Genomic DNA, 20,680 nt, shown 5'->3' on the forward strand with positions numbered 1-20,680 from the left:
CATAACCTAGAATGATTCCCAAATAAGCTAATAAATTATGGGTTGACAGTCATGCTTTCTGAACCTCTTTGGCTGGAATAGCAAAGATCTTATGGGTCTGGAAGTAGATATATGTCTGATGTGAGAGACTCCAAAAGGTACTTCTACACTAAATTTACTCAAGAACTATTTTTTTTTTTAAATAATCTGCTTTATACTTGTTCCCATGATTCATTTCACTTTAATTTAAAATGATATAGTTTGGTTTTTTTTAAAAAAAAATACAGAACAGAGTCCAGAGTCCTTCCATTTATGAAGAAAATGAACACAGCACAAACGGTTTCAAAGTTACAGAAGTAGACAGATGGAAGCACTAACTGGTCTAGCCTCTGTTTTTGGAACAGAAGCCATACATGAACACGTTATCATGCCTTGATTATCTGGTAATTGTCCATGATGTTAAATGTCAACTAATGGAAGTTACTTAGAGTTTTCCTATTTCTCTTATTCTACAGGCTAAGCTAGCTCACATGATCTCGTTTTTCCTTCAAGTTAAGAGTATATGCACAGACAGTTATTGTGGATGAGGTGTTATGTAGTGCATCCAAACATAAAGGCACTACAAGGAAAGCTTTAACTTTCACTGCTGAACTACCAATCTTCCTTGGACTAAAAAAAAAACCTCAAAAATCACTTCACCATTTAAAAGAAAATCTCTTGGAGATAGAAATTAGGACATCTACAAATTATCCCTTCCTCGCAAACTAGCAGTTTTCTTAAGGATGATCAGTTGAAAACTGGTGCTATTACTCAGGTCAGGAACACTGACTGTACTTGCAAATATTTTGTTCCATGATATTCAGCCTTACTCTGAAGGAGGTTAAATCAAAGAAATTCCAAAAAATGATACATAAGGACTGTTTTTCAGTAATATACAATAAAATGTAAAAGTTTAGAAATTTCTAAGAAAATGAAGGTAAAAGCAAACCAAGAAACTCAATTATAACCACCTGATCGTAATTAAGTATTTTGCAAACTGATTCTGAGACAAACAGAATTTTTCCTCTGTTGCATCCAACCACAAATAGGAATCCATCTGCAGCCTGAAAATATAGAGATACTGTCTTTAGAAGCATACAATTAAAATATACAATGAATATTGATGACTACAAGGAAGCACACTTTTAAACCCAACTTTTTAAATTAAATAATCTATAAATCACACCAAAAAGCAATTAAGATTTCAAGGACCAAATCAGACCTTCAACTACAGACAGCTAAAGCTTCTTAAACCCAGCTTTGGGAAAAGAGGCAGCCAGCTGCAAAACAGCTTAACTTGGGAGTCACATTACAGATCTTGGCAAAGTCTGTCATTGCAGCAAAGGAAAAAGAAAACAGTTGCAAATGAGAAAGGGTAAAGGGGTGTGGATATATGACAAAGTGTGAAAAAAAGAAGAAAAAGTTTCTTTCAGGTATTATTTCTGCATCTTTTTCAAAGTACATAATCAAAAATTTAAATGAAGGAGAGCAAACAACTGCAAGTATATTTACACGTAATTAAAAGCATTCTCTACTGCATGCAGACTTCAATATCAACATAAAAAAATTTATGTATTAAATATGCAGACTGTATACAGATTCATTATTCCTTCAAGGGCTGCTCTCTGCCATACTCACAAATCATCTTCTGTACTCCATAATGAAAAAGCCTGTATAGTGTACAGAGTTTATAAACTAGTACTTATCAAGTACATCAAAGCACTTGCTTGAAGATGGGAAGAAGAAGCACTCTTCAACTAAAAACTCAAGTTAACAGCAAGCTTTAATAAGGATATTATTTAACTGAGAGTTTTCTTCCACTTACCCTAAGGATTAACTGTTGGATCTCATCATCCTTTAAAAATGAAGGTTTATAGCGGACTTCTGAATAGGAGCTAGTGGAACCTGGAAAACAGATTATTTGTAGACATGGCGTCAGAAGTTACACTTTAAATTTACTTTTAACAGAGTTATACTTGTTTTGTATTTTATAAATTTTCTTTGCAACTACAACAGCTGAATAAAATAAAAATCCTAAAAATATTAAAAATAAAAAAACCCTCTTAAACATATGGTGGTAATGAATATGGGCACACAACCATTTTTTTTCTTGCCCTTTACTTAAAATAAATCAAGAAAACTTCTGCCCAGATATCTTCAATGTACAGAAATTATACATTATGACAACTGAATTTTTGAGAAGCATTTCATAGGCTTATTTCAGAATCCTTAACATTTGCTGAATCTGAATAATTCCAAAGTTATCAATTGTCTTCTGGCATGAATTATGCTTCATTAGTACTATATATCCAACAATCCAAAGAACACTCTACTGTAGTTGAGTGTCTCACTAAAAGTAGTGAGACTGATGCACTATATTTACTGTTCTAGCATCTGTGGCAAGTACACTAAAATAATTTTTAGTCATTATAACCATTTCCACCTTTTCTAGTTATTTTTTGAGGTAAACAGAAGTTGGTCTTTCCAGCAAATTTCAGCATTCACTATAATTCCACATAGTATCTTCTATTTTCTTAAAACATTTGTTTTGAAGATACATGTAACTGTGCTGGATGGAGTGCAGTTTTCATATACTCTTGTTAAAATACAAATGTTTGAGCTGAAGATTTCTTGTAGATGCTTGTTTAAACTGCAAGTGCAATTACTGCTCTGCTAATTTGTCACATTATTTCTTTACACAAAATTCTCAGCCTGCTTGGACCAGTGGGCCCACAGAAAACCCCTCCAACCTAAATCATTCTATGATTCTATTACTGTCAAGTTTGTAGCATAATTAATTTCTTACACTTCTGTGACTTAAAACTAATAGGTTTCTTATTAGATATATTTATTTACAATAAATTTTTTTGCAATGCAGTCTTTGATCTTTGCTTAGAGTTGACCAAATTATTATTCTGAAACAGTGCTGCCAAAAAAACAAATCTTGTGTGCTGCTGATAGACTATGTAATATGTATATTTGGACATAATTTTTTTAGGGGAGGAAAAAAACATCTCAAAACCTAGCAATAGTAAAAGGAGAGGAAAGACTAGATCCTGGTTTGATCCCGACACTGAACTATTCCCTGAGATCCATGATTACTTTAACTTTGCTAGCTGACTAAGGATATAAATTTTTGGTAACTCCTTTTTCTTGGTATTCTTTAATAAGTCATGGTGTTTAAGACTTCAATGTAATCAAAGTCATCAACCATTCTGTTAAAGTATGTTTTGTCTTGCAACATTCCTTATGACTACTGTTCTTGCAGGCAACAAAACAAGTTTCAAAGATGATTATGTCCAAATGCAGTTTCTTCTTTAGCTTTAAGCAACTGCTTTTGGTTTTATGAAATTACACTGTGCAAGACTTAACCTATCACTGAAGTGAGTTCCCCATGCTTCCTACCAGTGCACACTGGACGAACAATTCATCAGAAGTATTTGATATTTTATAACTTGGCTTTCAACATAAAACCTTCCCAAAATTTTAGCTGTAGTTGGGTTTTTCGGTTGGGTAGTGTGGGGTTTTTGTTTGTTTTGTTTTTTAATGGTCTTTTTCATGAGCTTGTGAATTTCAAAGTCAACAGATAAATAAGAAATGCCAATACAGAGACAAAGGGTTGATGCAATCATAAACATGGGAATAAAAAACAGGAGTATGAAGACCATTTACTTCTTGTCCTGGTTTAACCAGGATAGGGTTAAGTTTCCCCAGCAGTGGGGGGGGGGGGGGCTCTAGCCGGGTTATTCAGACACCATGTGGACGTCACATCCTGGCGCGTCACACTTTCCTGGCGCGGGAGCGCGGTGCACGCGTGGTTTTGTACATCTGCTCCTCTCACTGCTGTATTTGGTAGCTATTTTGCTCTGTTCATTGCTATCACTATTACTGTTATTGTTATTGCTGTTGTTTGTTGTGTTGCTATTGCATTGTTGTATTAAACCTTTCCTTATTTCAGTCTTGGGGCTTTGTATTTCACTCCCTTTGTGGGGGAGGGGCAGCGGCCGCGTGGTCTCAGACCCCAGCAGGGGCTAAACTACCACACTTCTCTATTAGCAGTACAGCTGTTGGCATGGGCACAGAACCAAAGGTATTACTGTTACAAAAAGTATGATGGAAAGTGGAGAGTTACAGAACACATGTTTACTTTGGGGGTTGGAAAATAACAAAAGACAGACTTGCTTGATCATTTTAATTTTTAAAAAGAATCAAGGAGTGATTCAATTGCAAGGCATACCCTTAGCAAACAGAAAATATCAGACATTGAAGGGTGGCTTTTTCCTGCTATACTAAGCAAAAAGAAGAAATGAAGTTCTGGACGCTGCTAATACGTAAATTTAAATAAAGAACAGAATCCAGCAAGGAAATGTAAAATAAATGACCTTTGATTTATTTAACATCAAAGAAGATACACAGTCTAACTCCTGATAGAGCAAGGACTTTCAGAATTAGCTTTCTAAAACCCACCTTTTAAAGATTTTAAATGTTGTACAGCCATCCGTAAAACTGTAAGCTTGTCTAGCTTTCGTGCCATGGGACTGCACTGAGGTATCATAGCAGACAATTCCTCTATCAAATTATTCATTTTGTCTCTTCTTCGTTTCTCTGTTTGACTGTGAGCCTCTCTAAGAAGAAAAATTATTTTAAGAAAGACGTAGAACATATGATTTTTCCCATAATGTCCATCAATTCAATTTTGGGAATGAAACATATCACAAGAAGTACTAGTGCACTGAAAAAGTTTTTCATACACTACTTGTATTTGACAATTGAATTGGATTCACTTGTCAAGTGAAAGCAGAAATGGTCACAATAATGATGTGAAATAGTAAGGGGGAAAAAATTATCTCAAGCAACAACTTGACTATATGTGGCTGGAACAAGAGGTCCTATGAAGACTTATAAAAGTTGAATTCTTCTTGTGATCCTTGATGTCCAACTGAATACCTTGACACCTTACCATATACCAGAGAACTTCTGATGCCCAGTAACCACTGGAAAACATTTCTGCTTGCTGGCCCTGTCTCTACCTGGCCTGTATAACCAAGATGGGGTATTCATTCTACTGCTTTTTTTTTTTTTCTTAAAGAATGCTCTCAGCACTTGCTAAAGCATCTCTGAACTCTATTTTATGCAAGCTCACAACAATCTGAGATGAGCAATGTCTCCTTGTTACCTCATTACCTTAAAAATTACTCAGATTGAAGACAGACACAAACACAAGCATTTATTCATAGCACAGCAGAAGCGACAATACATTATGTGCTTATAGGAGATGTAGCAGAAACTGAAAGAAAAAGCTATGTCTCATGTAATTTCACCAGAGGTATTTCAGAAAGCTTTCACCTTCATTCATTTGATAAGGTGGTAGAAAGGGCTTCAGTCTCTCTGCATCCCTTGTGTCTCAGGTTTCATTTCTTGGTAAGCCTCTGTCCAAGAACTCAACCACAGAAAGAGAGCTTCTCTGCTTGGACAGTTTTAATCACAAACCCCCTTCTAAGGCACATGACAGTGCATTTAACAAATATATTTGTATCTCAGATCACCTTTTCTTTAATTCTTTCTATGGGAGTATGTTAGCTTTTATAGTCAATCTCCTCCCCTCTAACACCCTCTGGTAGATCAAGAAAAGTTTAATTCATTCAATTCCCTCCTTACCCAAAAGACAAGCTAGTCACCCAACTAAAACCAAGATTATTTTCCTTTCTGACTGAGAATGCATACAGTGGTAGTTAACCAAACTGTGGGACAACAAGTTTTGGATAACTGATCTCCAAAACTCTTTCTTAGGCATACTGTAACAGAAGGTATCAAAGGTAATAGAGTTAACTACACCTGGCCTACTGAGAAAGAACAAAGTACAGTTTTAAAGACCTAGTCTTCTATTATTTTTATTATTTTTCCCAAAAACAAATCCCTTGTCCACACAAATAATTCTGGGTCATTCATCCAACCAGTTACCTTTACTCTCTCTAAAGTCTTTTTTAAAATTTAATTTTATCAGTTATTCTCAGCTCTACAGGTTCACCCAACTTTTCCTTCGTGTCAGGTAGGAACAATCAAGTAATATATTGTGCATGCTCCTTGAACTGTGAAACTCAGGAAGACAGATACAAACATATGGGGAAAGAGGACAATCTTCCACATCTCTAGGAGTCAATATGGAGTTACAGAAACCTGAACAGGTGGATGCAGAAATTCAGGTGATGACTAGATGATTCAAAAAGCCTTCTGTTACATTCCCTGGTTACAAAGGGAAAGGGAGAAAAGCAAACTCCTCAATAAGCTTGAGAAAAGAAACACTGGAGGGAGGTAACTGTTAAGCAAACCTTCAAAGAGTCTTTTAATTATTTTTTGCCTTCAACTAATGAACCAAAACTTAAGGAAAAAAAATTAACAATACGACATGAAAGTTATTGAAACAGTGTGCAAAACAGATTCTTATAAGCAAGATTTTACTCAGTAAATAAAAATGAATTTTGGATTTAAACAAAAAGACTGTGAATATATTTTGGAATGCTTCAATTTCTTCCATCTTATTTAAATTACAGAAACACTTCATAATTATTAGCACACTGTATAAATAATGCTTTTGACAGCAGAGTGGATTTCGTATTTCTGCTTTGACATCTCTGCTCATATGACAAATGAAAGATATTTTCAAAACAACTTTATAAAACAGCTCTGGTTTTACTCAGTGCTTTGTCTATACTTTAAAATATTTGTTTGGATGAATCATGACTGCATTCAGTCACACAGTGTTTCAAATCTTACAACTGCTTTAGGTGAATTTCAATTTGGATTCAGTTAAGATGCGAATTTGAAGTGCACTGGCAAACCTTGAATAATTCTCTATACAAAAACTTGTTCCAGAACAAGAAGTCTTTGTCATGCTTTAGCTGAATCCATTTTCATGTGGGATAAATTTTAAATACCTCCAAGTGTAGACAAATCTAGAAAAAAACAATTCTCAAATTCATACAGACTGAGGATCAGCTCCTCCCTTTACATACAGCTTGAGACTACTGCATTTAATTCTCACCTTGAAAATTTTAACCCAAGGCTTTTTCTATGTGAGATATTCTGCAACACAGCTTTCATTAGAATTAGTAGAAAATAAAATCCTCAAGGAAGCTCTAAAAATTACTATACATTTAGTGGGGGGAAAGGGAAAGTTTACTGTTAAATATTTGACAGTTTTAACAAATGTTACCCAAACTCATATTTTACTATTATGAATCCTAGTATTCACTAGCAAAATGTACATTTATTGTAAATTAGTACCTGAAATCTTTTATTTTAACATGTTCTTCATCTTCACTCCTAAAGAAAACAAGATAGAGATTCTTACATTGCATATTTAATATTAGACACTTCTTTCCTCCCATGAATTCAAGAAGATACAGAAAATGTTACAATGTCTCTAACAAAAGCAAGACCACAAAAATTCCTAAACCAAAAATGATCTAGCAAGTGATGCATAACAGAAAGAGACCAAAGCATAACTTCCAATATTCACAGTCATGTGAGCATATTATGGGGTATTTCATAATTACGGGGCTATTTTTATCCTGGAGAACACAACAGTAATGGAATATTCAAATAATTTAAGTCCAGGCTTGATTTTAGTTTTTATTTAAAATTTTTACAAGAGGGATCATCCATTCATGTTTTTATTTCTGAAATCTTCCTGTCAAATGATGAAAAAAGCAACCATAGCCCAGACTGGGCCTAAAATACATTTTAATTGCACATGGTTAGGAAAGGTAAAAATTAAGTATTTTTCCATACCATACAGCAATGACTGAAAAGTCTATGTCATAAAATTGTAAATGGAAGACAATCATAGTGTCTGTATCATGAACATATTTGGCAGCAGGAAAATATAAAGGATGATTCAAACATGTTCTTTCTTCTTCCCTAAGATCACTGTATTCTTCACCACCATCTATTAAGAACATCAGAACACGGCCTAATAGTTATCTTGCCAGTTCAGTACAAGCAATTTGATACTTGCGGAGACAGTTCCCATACAAATACTGGCTACTCTTTTCCTTAAAAGAAAAACTGATACAAATATTTTTAATCTTTCTACAGCAGTCCTTCAGCTATTTTTAATACAGCAGTGGAAACATCTCATGCAGTACTCTAAACTCCATTCCAGAGGAGAGACCTGCTAGTCTATAACCATTTTAGAAGAGGCATATGTCGTACCAGAAAGATTATAAGGAGACAGGCCAATCAGTCAGCAGGTGCTTCCTATGAGGAAATGGAAGTAGGAAGTAGAAGGACAGTTGGAGATTACAGCTTTAGGAAAGACCCAAAAAGCTGCTTCCACCTGTAACTAAGCACTGACCCTGGTGGAGGATCCAGCAGCCAGAGCCAAATTAACACACCATTTAGAGATCCAGCTCTTCAACCTGGGATTTCACTGGAACCCAGGAATCTTCTAGACAATCTGATAAACCCAGATACAGGAGTAGTTTGGGCTCACAAGACCCTAAGACTTTTCTTCAGTGAAACTGTTTCAGATTTAGACAAGTTAGCATTAGTTAGTATTTTTCTTTCATTTTAAAACAAACTTTTACTGGAAATGTGCATATAGTATGAACTCTGACAGAAGTTACCTTGTCTGACTGTAAGAGAAGAGGTAAGGGTAAGACAGTCCAACTGCAATGCAGCATGTGGCCTATTAACTAACTCTCCTTCTCCCTCAGGAGCTCCACTTGGGGAAGAAACTAGAACAAATTTGCTGCTCAAGCAATCAGTCACAGTCTTCAATGGATTTATATAGCCTCCGTCCTAACAGCTGTGCTGTTACTGATATAAATAGCTAGATTAAAACTATCTTGACTACATGAACATAGGGTGAAACTCTACCTCATGGCTATAATGTAGATATATTTAATCGGTACTAGAAGAACAGAATCTGTATTAACCAGGAAAAATTAAAGAATACCAACTTTCCCTCTATTTTTTCAATTGATTTATTAAACATACTTCCCCATTTCTTCTAAAGTGGAAAGAGAGGTTTTAAAGACATAAGAGAAGTATTTTTATTCACACTTTTCTGTCATGAGCATGATGGAAAAAATCCACAAAGAAACAAACAATTTATCCCCAAAGAAAGATTTTTATACTACCCAATAAGCCACGTACTGGCACTGACTACCCTGCAGAAAGGGGTCTGGGCGTGCTGGTCGCCAGCAGGCTCAATAGGAGCCAGCAGCATGCCCTGGCAGCCCAGAGGACAAACTGCACCCTCAGGTGCATCAAACACAGCATAACCAGCCAGTCAAAAGAGGTGATTATTCCGTTGTATTCAGCATTGGTGCGGCCTTGCCTTGAATACTGTGTGTGGTTCTGGGCCCCACAATTTAGGAAGGATGTTAAGGTCCTTGAATGCATCCAGAGGAAGGCAACAAAGCTGGTGAAAGGGCTTTCCTATGCGGAATGGCTAAGGACTTTGGGCTTGTCTTAGTTTGGCAAAAAGGAAGCCGAGGAGCAACCTCATTGCTCTCTACAGCTTCCTGAGGAGGGGACACAGAGAGGGAGGTGCTGATCCCTGGGATCCAGTGATGGGACACATGGGAATGGTTCAAAGCTGCACTGGGAAGGTTTAGACTGGACATTAGGAAGCATTTCTTTACTGAGAGGGTGGTCAAACACTGCAACAGACTTCCTAGAGAGATAGTTGATGTCCCAAGCCTGTGAGTGTTTAAGAGGCATTTGGACAATGCCCTTAACAACATGCTTTAACCTTTGGTGAGCCCCAAATTGGTCAGGCAGTTGGACTAGATGATCATTGTAGGTCCCTTCCAACTGAAATATTCTATTTTATAAAAAAGAATACTGCACAGCTACATATAAACAAATATATCTTCTAAGTGAGGTATTCAGGTGCAGAAAAAGAAATCACAACAAAGTAACCAGGTAATCAATAACTATCCTGTAACATACCTACACAAAGGGTTTACTTATGCTGCACAGCCAAACTCACCTCTGGTTTGTCACCATATAATAGCGTTATTTTAACATAGTTGTGGTAGTTCTGTTTTAAAAAGCACTTGACGAAGTTAAACAGACAAAAAATGTTTCCAAGCACCAGTCCTAGAAGAGTATGAGACCTTTCCTTCACCTCTGTAGTTGTCTTCTTTAACTGTTACTTGTAATTTGTTCCCATTCTTACCTTAACTTCAATACTAACAAGTCTGGTAAATCTACAAGCAAGTCAGAGTATCTTCTTAGAAAGAAATATCATGAAACCTTAACACTAAATGGACCTGTTAATTAGTTTTATCACTTTGTGCTGTACAAAGACCTGCCCTTAGACAAAGCATTCCTTAAGGCAAACCATACAGCTCATCTAATCAAACAGATAAATGTGCCATGTTTATAGCACTGAAAGCAGAAATGGATTCATTTATAAAAAGTACCTTTTCTGAGGATCACCATCAACTTCAACTGTATCCCTGCAGAAACAGGTAATAAGGTAATCAAAATGTAGTTTGAAGCACAAAAAGATGACTTAATATACCCAATGAAAAAAAGCCACAGAAAAATTTTAGTGGAAAGCCCACTCGATTAGTTATTTTCAGCAAGAACATTAGTTTTTAGAAACTAATTACTACTTCTTATAAACCAATACTTTTTCAATTAGTATTTCAACTTGGGCTTTTTCTTTTTTATGACACAAGTTTCATAAAATCTGAGATAGATCCAAACTTCAGGGAAACACTATTGATGAACCAGCACTTTTACTGAACAGGTAAAAATTAACAAGTGCTACTGAAAAAGAATGGAGACTTTTTTTTTCCAAAACTCATATATTTCTGGGGTTTTCAGTGATCTACAGGATACACTTGAATCTCCAAGTTGACAATTGTATCAACATCCACAGCATGGCCACATTCTGTAGACCAATGGACTACATATGGAAGAAGCAGTGATTAAAGAGAACTGCTTCAATAATCCTAAATACATATACATTTCCTACCTTGCCCCCAACCCCACCCCACCCCCCAGCTTTTAAAACATCGATTTTCCACACTAGTTTGGAGATAATTGTAAGGCAGTAGATCTGCAGACTGACTCGTGTCCCTTACTTCTGGCTGATTAATACAGTTTTGAATAGATCACTTTAAAAAAATATTTTTCTATGTAAATGATTATTTGATTAACTGGCATGTGTTTAGCAATTATAAAACAGCAGAAAACAGTTGACAGTATTGTATCAGTAGTCAAGTATGACCCAGTTAAAAGACTGAGCACTGCTGTAGGACAGTCCTCATTTTTAGGTCACAGGTCTGTCTGGACATTTAAGTAAATGGCTGCCCTGGTCATTGAAGAAGCAGTTCTGATTCTGCAGTTCCAGATCAAAGAGCTTAACTAGCAATCTTGTTTCACACTTTAAGGTGATACTCTAGTGTGTACTTGTGAGACTTCAAGCAAGTTAATAACAATTTGCTGCAAAGAGAACTTGCCTTAATAGCAGGCAAAGGAAAAAAAAAAAACCCACAAGAAAAAAAGTTTGAAATTTCAGTATTAAAGACACATTACCCAGACACCTCAGGCCAGGAAATGGTATTATAGAATCCTACATATAACCCTTAGATTTAAGGATTATTTTTTCTATTTTTAATAACTCAGGACTGTCAAATAATGCATTCGGAAGAAATTGTAATAAATAACGGTAATAAATAAAGGAAAGAGGATTAGACAGTTACCATCTCGCACAAATAACAGATGAATGTCTCAAATTTATGTTGAGACACAAACAGGATCGATTTACTTACTGGTTATCAGAATCACTTCCTTTGCGCTTCCTTGGAATCTCAGACACAGACGCACTGAAAGAAGTGGTGGTAGCAGGCTTAGTTATTGGATTCATGAGGCTGAGGACTCCAGAAGCAATGCACAGATTTCCATCTATTGGGAAACTATCTGTGAATGAGAAAAATGCTCAGTGTCCAGTTAGAGCTATATCATTATGTATCTATTCTGATTTTCATCTGGGAAAAACAACAAAAAAAAGTCTGTGTGTGGCTTCTATGCCTCTGACACAAAAACCATAAAGGCTGCACTGCTACAACCTAAGTACAGAAAAGAGTACATCGTCACCACAGTCCTGTAACAATCTCATCAACCCAATCAACACACCAGTGCAATATAAAATACACCTATTCTCCTCCTTACACAATCTTAGCAGACTACACTTAAATCCCCCAAGCACCTCAAACATCCTGCTGCAAAATCACAAGATGTGGCATTAGTTAACAGATCAAAATCGTGTGACTAACACTAAATTAAACTTAATATATAGTGAACTCTATCTTTTAAACAAGCTGGACATCCAAAAACTGAAAGTTTGCCATAACTATGTTTCTGACATAAAATCTATAATTACACATAACATCAGTTGGAAGAGTCCTGAAAGCTTGTCAAGTTCTACCTCAAAGTTCCCTTCACAGTTCTCCTCTCAAGGAAAACCGCTTTGTTTCTGGGAGGGACAAAAGAGAAGTCACAAGCCAAAATAATCCTAGCAACCTACTGGGAAAGCAAAACAGTCTCAAGGAATCTAAGCACTATTGAACTTCTTTTTTTTTTCCTATCTCAATGCAAAGCTATCACAAAGAATCACCCAGTTGATATTTAGGTAAAGAATCAGAATTAACTCTGTTTCAGCAAATGTAGGGACTCCTTTAGGCTTCATGTGCTAGTGAGGAAAGTATCCTATGTGATACATCTAGAAACAATAAAGAGTTAACACCATGAAGAGACACAGGAGGGATTGAGAGGTCATTTAAGGAAGTAAGCATCTCCTACTTTTAGCAGGAGGCAAAAACCCAAGATGAGTCCTCTCAAAATCCAGCAGGAAGAAAAACTGGATACTTTATTGTGAGCTTTGGTTTTTTTGAGCATCTGTGCTGTCTGTAAGTGACAGATAAAAATGTGTAAGAATGACGACACACAGTGTATGTTTTTTTCCTCCTAGGCATAAGCACATCTTACACCAGAAAAATGACCTTCTAGGTTCTCACTTTCTGTTGGAATATGACTCTGGAGGGTTAAATGAAAATAGGCTAATACTTGAACAGCTTGCCTGGTCTTCCACTAATCCTCTCTCTACCAAGTCAGACTACACAGAGTCAGCCCCTGTTTTATTTTAGAAAGCTCTTTAACTCATTAAGTCACACAGAAAGTTAAAAAAAAACCAAAATCAAAGAATCAATAAATACTTGACAAATAAGTAACAGCCTTTGGGCATCTGCAACAGAAAGAAAATTTGATTACTTCAAATATTCCTAACTTGAATTACATTGTGCATTAAAAATATATTAGAAGAAATTACATCATAAATACTACAAGGGCACAAATGGTCGATGTTTGAAATATTGTTGATTAAACATTACTTCATACAGTCTCGTTTTATATTTCTACTATAAATTCATGCAATTATAAAACAAACAAAAAAACCCCAACAATTCCAAAGGAACTCTTTATTTATAAAGAGTAGTTTTAATTCACTTAGGTCATAGCAGCCTATAATTACTAGATTAAGTTACTGAAGTATAATCATACTTCATGAATATTCATGAAAGACTACTTACTAAACAGAAACCTACATGTATCAAAGACAAGAATGCCTTCAGCACTATAGATCCTTTCATCCTGGAACAAAGCAGGCCAGAACAGACCCACTGACCTAAATACTCCTTTGCACACAGATGGCCAGCCTGCTTTCTAAAACACTTCCCTTTAAAGAAACAAAATGAAATGCATCATTTACAGCTCTTCCGATTTATCCTTCATATTATCAAAATAACTAGTTTTTCCTCAGCTCAAGCACTAAATTCTGCATACTGCACTTACCTCCTTTACATTTCCTAAAAACACCCTTTTCTCTTTCTTAACTAAGAAAATCAAAGATGCCTAGATTATCAGCAACAATGACCTATTAAGAACTTCTACACTACAATTTTTAGGTGATAAATTGAATCCTAAATACTATTGCTGTGACAAACTAAATGCTATGTGAAATGCCATCCAAAAATATAAGGTTAAGAATCTGTATTGATCCCTGACATGTACAGCACACAGCATATATTCTTTATATATGTTCTTTAAGATTCTCAAAAAACCCCAAACGAAACCCAAAAAACCCAAAACCAATGCAAAATAAAACAGAGAAATAAATTTAAAGCTTCAGAACTACCAAACTTAGTAGAAAAGTAATTATTCAGAATTTAACAGACAACAGCAAATCTTTTTAATACCTACTACTCACCGAACAAGAAGCAGACAGAAACAGTTCATAAAATAATCTCTTAGGCCTTTACAATAGCTATCATTATGACACTAGGTGATTCCAGGGTGCTTACTCTTTCCCTGAAGAGTGGCTTAATCTCATGTAGTCTCTGATCAAAGATTTCTTTACTTCTTCAGCTATACTAGTTTGGAAGAGCTGGATAAAGGATTTAAAAATCTTTGAGTTCATAAAAAGAGTGAGCTAGAATGAACCCCAGTAACCAGGATGTGCTTCTATGGTAGGAAAAAGCTGGATTCTTACCTTCCATTTGTGCACCTGGCTGAATTTCTTATGTTTTCAATTTCTGTGAACATTTTCATACCATTAACATCAAAAATAAACACCACTAAGAACATGAGAAGCAAACCTAAATGTTTCCCAATTTCATAACACCCTTGCTTCATGAAAAATAATATCCAGAAAGACCATTCTTTATTTCCTGGAAAACTGAAATCTTTAGTCAATTTTTAAACTACTAGAAACAATTTAATTCATCTAGAGATGTTTTGTTTTACCACCCCAAGGGCTATTACTTACACTAGTCTGGTCTGCAGTCAAATAAAATTCCAACTAAGAAATGACACTTTAATTATTACCGTTCATGTCAAAGTTTTGCTAATGCCCTGGCATACTGGTAACTGAATAGTTCTTCAAATACTTACGTCTATTTATGATCTACGTTTGGCTCTCAGTATTAAGTATATGTGTTTATCTATATTAAAAATTGAAACTATTTTAAAAGTATATTATGCACATCAGGACAGATGAAAGTAATACTGAAAAAAACCACTGTAATCACTCCCTCTGCAAAAAAGCAAAGATGATCCAAACATTACAAACACACCATATGAAAAATAGCTCATTTCTAGAAAGTGTAGCAGAAATAAAAAACTATTAACACTAACTTTTGTATATTTCATCACCAGGCAAAAAAGTATTTAAGGAATGGTTATCAATACACACAGTTCTCATCACATCAACATACGGGACCATATCCTACTGAACGACGACCTCTCTTTTTTTTTTTTTCCTCCTTGTAGAAAAACACAAGTACAGTCCCCAAGGGGTTTAGCAAGGAAGTGAACAACTGCAAATGAGCTACACAAAACTACTGTTTAGGGGTGGAATATGAAGTAAAATCATATGAAATCAACTGTATTCCTACGTTCAGCAAAGGTTCTGTGCAAATCAAATGTAATGTATTAAGAAACAAGGCTTGGAAGATTCTACAATTTTCCAATTACTGATAGCAATATTTTCTAAACGCATGCCACATTCCTGACCTGTTTTCTCCTCCAAGTTTTAAGGTTTTCAGTTGTTAAACAAACACAATCTATTAGAAAAGTCTTACAGCCAAACTCCACCAACCATAAAAGGTGAGATTCATCTGAACAAAAAGATGTCCACATCTGAACTAGCCATTCTAGTCCCTCTAGGAGGGAAGAAGACACTTTCTAGGATGATTCATCTCAACCTAAAATAGATTCTTACAGTTGGCTAGAAGAAATACAACATTTCTAGGGTGATTCATCTTAATCTAAAATAGATTCCTACAGTTGGTTAGATGAAATACAGTCTAAGAGTACCTATCCCTATCTAGTAATTATACAAAACCCAAAGTAACTAGCTCAGACTTGGATATCTACTCTGTAGACATCTAAAGATAAGCGCGATGAATCCCACCCAAGGTGGCTATACCACACAATTCTTAAAATAAAACAGCCACAGACAGCACCTGTTTGTGTCACATGCAACAAGTGAAAGCCTAAAACAGTCTTTCAAAATTATTTCCTTAATAATGCACTACCACCTCACAACCTACTCACCCCCCCTATGAAAGGTTAGCTTTTCTGGCGAGGTTTACTCCTCAGAGGCTTTCTGAAAATATTACTTGTAGTACTAAAACATTATTTTGACTTTTTAGAATCATCAAAAGGAAATCATACAACATACACAGAAGCACTTCAAAAATCAGCAGAAAAAGTACACGTCATGTAGGCATTCATAAATTAAGAAAAAAGCTGTCAGTCAGCCCTCATTTAGCCAGTTTAAAAAGGAACATCTAAATCAATCTATAAGGACATTACAGTAAAATATGCTTGAAATAAAATGTCAATGAATAAGTACATTTATAAAACTTACGGGTGGCACTCCTCATAGTCTGCGAATAATGTACACACCAGACTTGGAGAAATATCGCAGCTCTGCAGCTGCTTAAGTTAACAATATGGTAACACTGGCACAAGCTTTCTAAGACAACACTTTCAATCCAGCTTCCTATTTTGAAACACTTTCTGGCAGAAGGAAAGGAGAAGAAAGAAGCTGCTTTGAATTGAAATTTCTAAGACCATGGATGCCACAAACTATTAAAATGTGTATTTTCCAAATGTATGTTCCTGGCATGCACAAAAACCTTTAGCTAGAATTTCAAGCTTTGACAAGTTTAAAGAAGTCAAAATTATGTTGTAAATTACTGTAGTTAAAGTGGCACATAAGGGTTCTTCAGCCTAACTAGATGAGTTATTAGAATTGAATCCTACTCTCACAAGCTGTTAGGCTATGTCTACAGCAGTAAATACAATGGCATAACAGCAACAGGTCAGTAGAGAGAAGCAGCTGGTGCAGAAGCCCCTGTTTCTGATTTGCAAGTAGTACAGGGAGCTAACTCACATTTAGTCTGGTTCACTGGGCCAAAAATCCTTACGTGTTTTAAAGCTGCCTGAGCAGTCCCTTATGTTTGGAGTTGGAGCATGTTTGCTATGTGCCTGGAGTAGCACTAACTTTGCTAGAAAAAAATTCTAGTTTAGTTTCTTCTGAAAGGAGTCCAGTTCATTTATAGCGAAACTGCTCTGCAAACCAAACCAATGAGCAGTAAGTGGGGATGATGGGATTCAATTCAAACCAATGCTATCACTCTGAACCAAAACACTAATGTGCACACAGCCTCTGAGTACTTACTTAAGGGCCTCAGTCTAAAGTCCTTAGGAGCACAGTCATACAAAGGAGCAGAGATATATAGACAGACACAAATCTAGGCACACAAGTCACATAAATTTTCTAAACTGAGGTACTACTCAAGATGTCAAATTGGATCCTTAAGTTTTGTCACAATTGACACAGTAATATTTTTCTTAAGATATGTCTCTGATTACTTAAGTAATCACAGATATATCTATCTATACATGCAGCACACACAGGATAGAGTTATTTGAAATTATTTGTCTCAATAGCTATGTCATGTAAATTGCTTTATTTTACTGTGGAGTTATTTTTCTAAAATTATTTTAATGAGTTCTTACTGCAGATTTTCATTAGAGAATGAGAAAACTATACCTATATCCTTACATACATATACTTCCTCACATGTATGAGGAAGAAAGTTGCAGGTGCTGTGATATACATCACTTTACAGGTCCTGCAGATCCAAACACCTATAAAACAAAGAACTGTATTTTCTAAACAGGAGTGAGAGCTGTATTAAATATTATTTTTATTTATTTTAGAGCTTTAAAATAGGACATGAAACATCTTCAGATTAGTTACAGCAAGTCTAGCATCCAGATCATAGTCCACAGTATCTCTCATTGAAAGTTGAGGCAACAATTTTCATTGGAGTTAAGTTGTGAAAACAGTAGAAATGTACAGTTCCCCCCCCCCCGCCCCGTGCCCCGCATTTTATAAGCATGCATTATGCAGGAACAAGATACAGAGACTTCAGTAATGAAGCCATCTTATGAACAACACCATACAGACAGAGAATAAACTCTTACAGGTTAACTAAAGAACATTGGATTTGTTTTTAATATCACAAAATGATGAAAGGAAAACTTATCCTGAATTATAGAAATTTAAATCAAACATTATCATAGGCAGCTGATTATTTTCTGCATCTATTTTTACTTATTTTCACCACTCAGTAGTCAAGAATCACAACTTAGCAATGAAGCAACACATTTACTTAATAGATTTCGAACACCAAATATTTGGCCAAACCTATTAGTGTATTAAAAAGTATGACTGTAACCAGCTAATGAAGAGATACTACTACACAAGCCCTTGAAAGGCTACCCTGCCCTCCCAGTCACTTTCAGGCTCATACCATGTTGCTGATAGAAATCAAGAGTCTCCTATATCATAGTTCATTATTAAAAAAAAAAAAACAAACACAAACACAAACAACTCTCCAATCATATACTGTTAAAGGAATGGCAGGTACCTGTTTTCTTGTAAGTTTTTGATTCATATTATTGTAAAATGCTGATTCCCATCAAGTCAGCTGCAGAACTTCCATGGTTTTAGCTGGCCCTGCAGTCCAAACAGGGAATTTTCTGCAATTCACAATGATTTGCTTCCCCCAATCACCCACCAAATTATTTCTTCTTACAATTAATTTGATTCTTAGTTGATGTGAACTTTCCAGTTTAGAAATTTGTTCTTCATAATTTGCAAGTATACCAACAATAACGTGTACACTTAAGTGAAAAACAGCTTTTAAGCAGCTAACCTTAGTATGGACCTATTCCACAAAAATTAAGATACTTTTATCTTAAAAAAGAAGAAAAAACCCATTTCTTCAAAATCTGTTAAAATAGATATAAACATAGGTAACAAAAGAAACCAGGGAGGGGGTTTTCTTTCATTGCTTTCCCAAGTCTGTTTGTAAATGGAAACATCTGCATATTTGGGGTTTTCTTTGATTATTTCCTTTCCTTACACTATGTGCATGATATAGAAACAATGAAACCTTGTTTTAAGCACAACTGAAAAGACTGCAAAAACTCTACAAAAATAACACCACCAAAACCCCACTTTGTTTTCAAACGCTAGATCACTTGCTACAAAATTATAGCCATATTTAAATAATCAAGCTGCAGATACAGAAAAACATCAATTATTCTAGACCGCCTGGATCCGCATATACATTAAAACACAGATAATAGACATTTAGAAAACAACAACTACTAAACCTAGAATGATTAGTGCTAATAAAACAGAACTGCAATGTTGACTTAGAAGAGATTTGCTCACTTCTGTTTTTCAAAACCCCGTGTAAAACACTTCTTTCTCCTCGGAGAGACAAAGCAACATACTCATTTCAAAGCAGGAGGAGCGCAAACAGCTGCTGGTGGCTTACAACGAGCCTTGTTTTAGTACCAGAAACTTATGATTAAGAACAAGGAACATAAAACCTTGACCACCATACAAGCGCGGGCATACACACACACAGAGAAGTCAAAATCACTATATCTAAAATACTAAATTATGTTTAATCTACAAAAAATCATATTAGTGTATTAGGAGCACATAAACCGGCTGTGTATCAGAAACAGTAAAGTACATTCTAAGTTAAAAAACCAAAACCATTTTTAGTCCACATCACATCAGTATGATAACACATCTATAACAGTAATAAACAGAAGCCCAGAGTGAACATTATACTCTGGATTTCTCTGTGAGTGCACAATGTAATGCCGTTGCATCCGCCCCCGTGTACCTTTATTGAAGTTGAATGGGAGAAAGGAGTTAGCAGCACTCGGGTGAGCCTTTGGACCAGCATGTCTCCAGACAACGGCGTGAATTAAAAAAAAACCACCACCACCAAGTGATACTGGGACTGCGACCCAGGGTGCCCCGACAGAAAGGCTGTACCCCACGGACGGCCACACACAGCCTGGAGACACCCACCACGGGCACCAGCCTCCCAACAACATTCACGCAGAGCTCGCTCGTGCCACACCACGGAGGCAGACAGGCACACCCCACCCCACCCCACAAGTTACCCACGATCGCCTCACACGCACAGTACAACACACCACCCACAGCCGCTACAGCGGGACGGGGGGACACCCAGCCACTGCCCGCCAACAGCCACCCCCCAAACGGCCCCCGCCCCTACCTTCAGTGGCCCGCCGCTCCTCCTCAGCCACCTCGGCGCTTCCCGCTCCTGCCTCGGCCATGGCGGGCGGCCCGTGCCCCGCTCCACAGCGCCTCCGACACCGGCGGCATGCAGGAGGTGAGCTAAGGTGAGGAGAAAGAGCCCGTCGTGTCGGCCCGGGCGCCCCACCAGCCGCCTCCCGTCACTGGGGCCGCCTCAGCAGCGCCACCGTCGCCCCGCCCGGCCCAACCGGCGGCACACTTCTCGCGAGAGTTCGGGCCGCGCGCGAGCTGGGAGTGGCTCGTGTGGCAGGGCTGGTGGTCTGGCGTGGCGGAGCTGCTTTTTCTCTCTCTGCCGCACCTCAGGCGGGCGCCCTTCCCTTATCCCCGAACAGGGTAGAAGAGGGTGAAGGCTGGTGTCCTCATCTCGAGCCCTGAGACCCACGAGGGTACTCGTGGCAGTTGGACTGGCCGCCATGC

The 20,680-nt window shown here is 36.8% G+C and overlaps 1 protein-coding gene across 9 annotated transcripts in view; it reads right to left on the bottom strand.

Moving 5' to 3' along the window:
- BMAL2 (basic helix-loop-helix ARNT like 2) overlaps positions 1-20,436 on the bottom strand; it is a 40,156-nt gene extending 19,720 nt beyond the window's left edge. For 7 of the 9 annotated variants that reach the window (XR_012629273.1, XR_012629274.1, XR_012629272.1 and 4 more), the window contains exons 1-7: positions 20,223-20,436; positions 11,814-11,961; positions 10,455-10,490; positions 7,303-7,341; positions 4,486-4,643; positions 1,844-1,923; positions 990-1,082 (exon numbers count right to left, since the gene is read on the bottom strand). Coding sequence is in view for 4 of the 9 variants with exons in the window: in XM_074871327.1 (XP_074727428.1) it covers positions 990-1,082; positions 1,844-1,923; positions 4,486-4,643; positions 7,303-7,341; positions 10,455-10,490; positions 11,814-11,961; positions 20,223-20,283 (615 nt within the window). In the remaining 5 variants the exon portion in view is untranslated. Of the gene's footprint in view, positions 1-989; positions 1,083-1,843; positions 1,924-4,485; positions 4,644-7,302; positions 7,342-10,454; positions 10,491-11,813; positions 11,962-18,542; positions 18,637-20,222 lie in introns of those variants that run through there. The other 2 variants (XM_074871329.1, XM_074871328.1) reach the window with 2 other exon arrangements.
- Between the last annotated feature and the right edge of the window lie 244 nt (positions 20,437-20,680).

This window comes from Strix uralensis, chromosome 5, assembly GCF_047716275.1.
Source record: "Strix uralensis isolate ZFMK-TIS-50842 chromosome 5, bStrUra1, whole genome shotgun sequence".
Classification (NCBI taxonomy): domain Eukaryota; kingdom Metazoa; phylum Chordata; class Aves; order Strigiformes; family Strigidae; genus Strix; species Strix uralensis.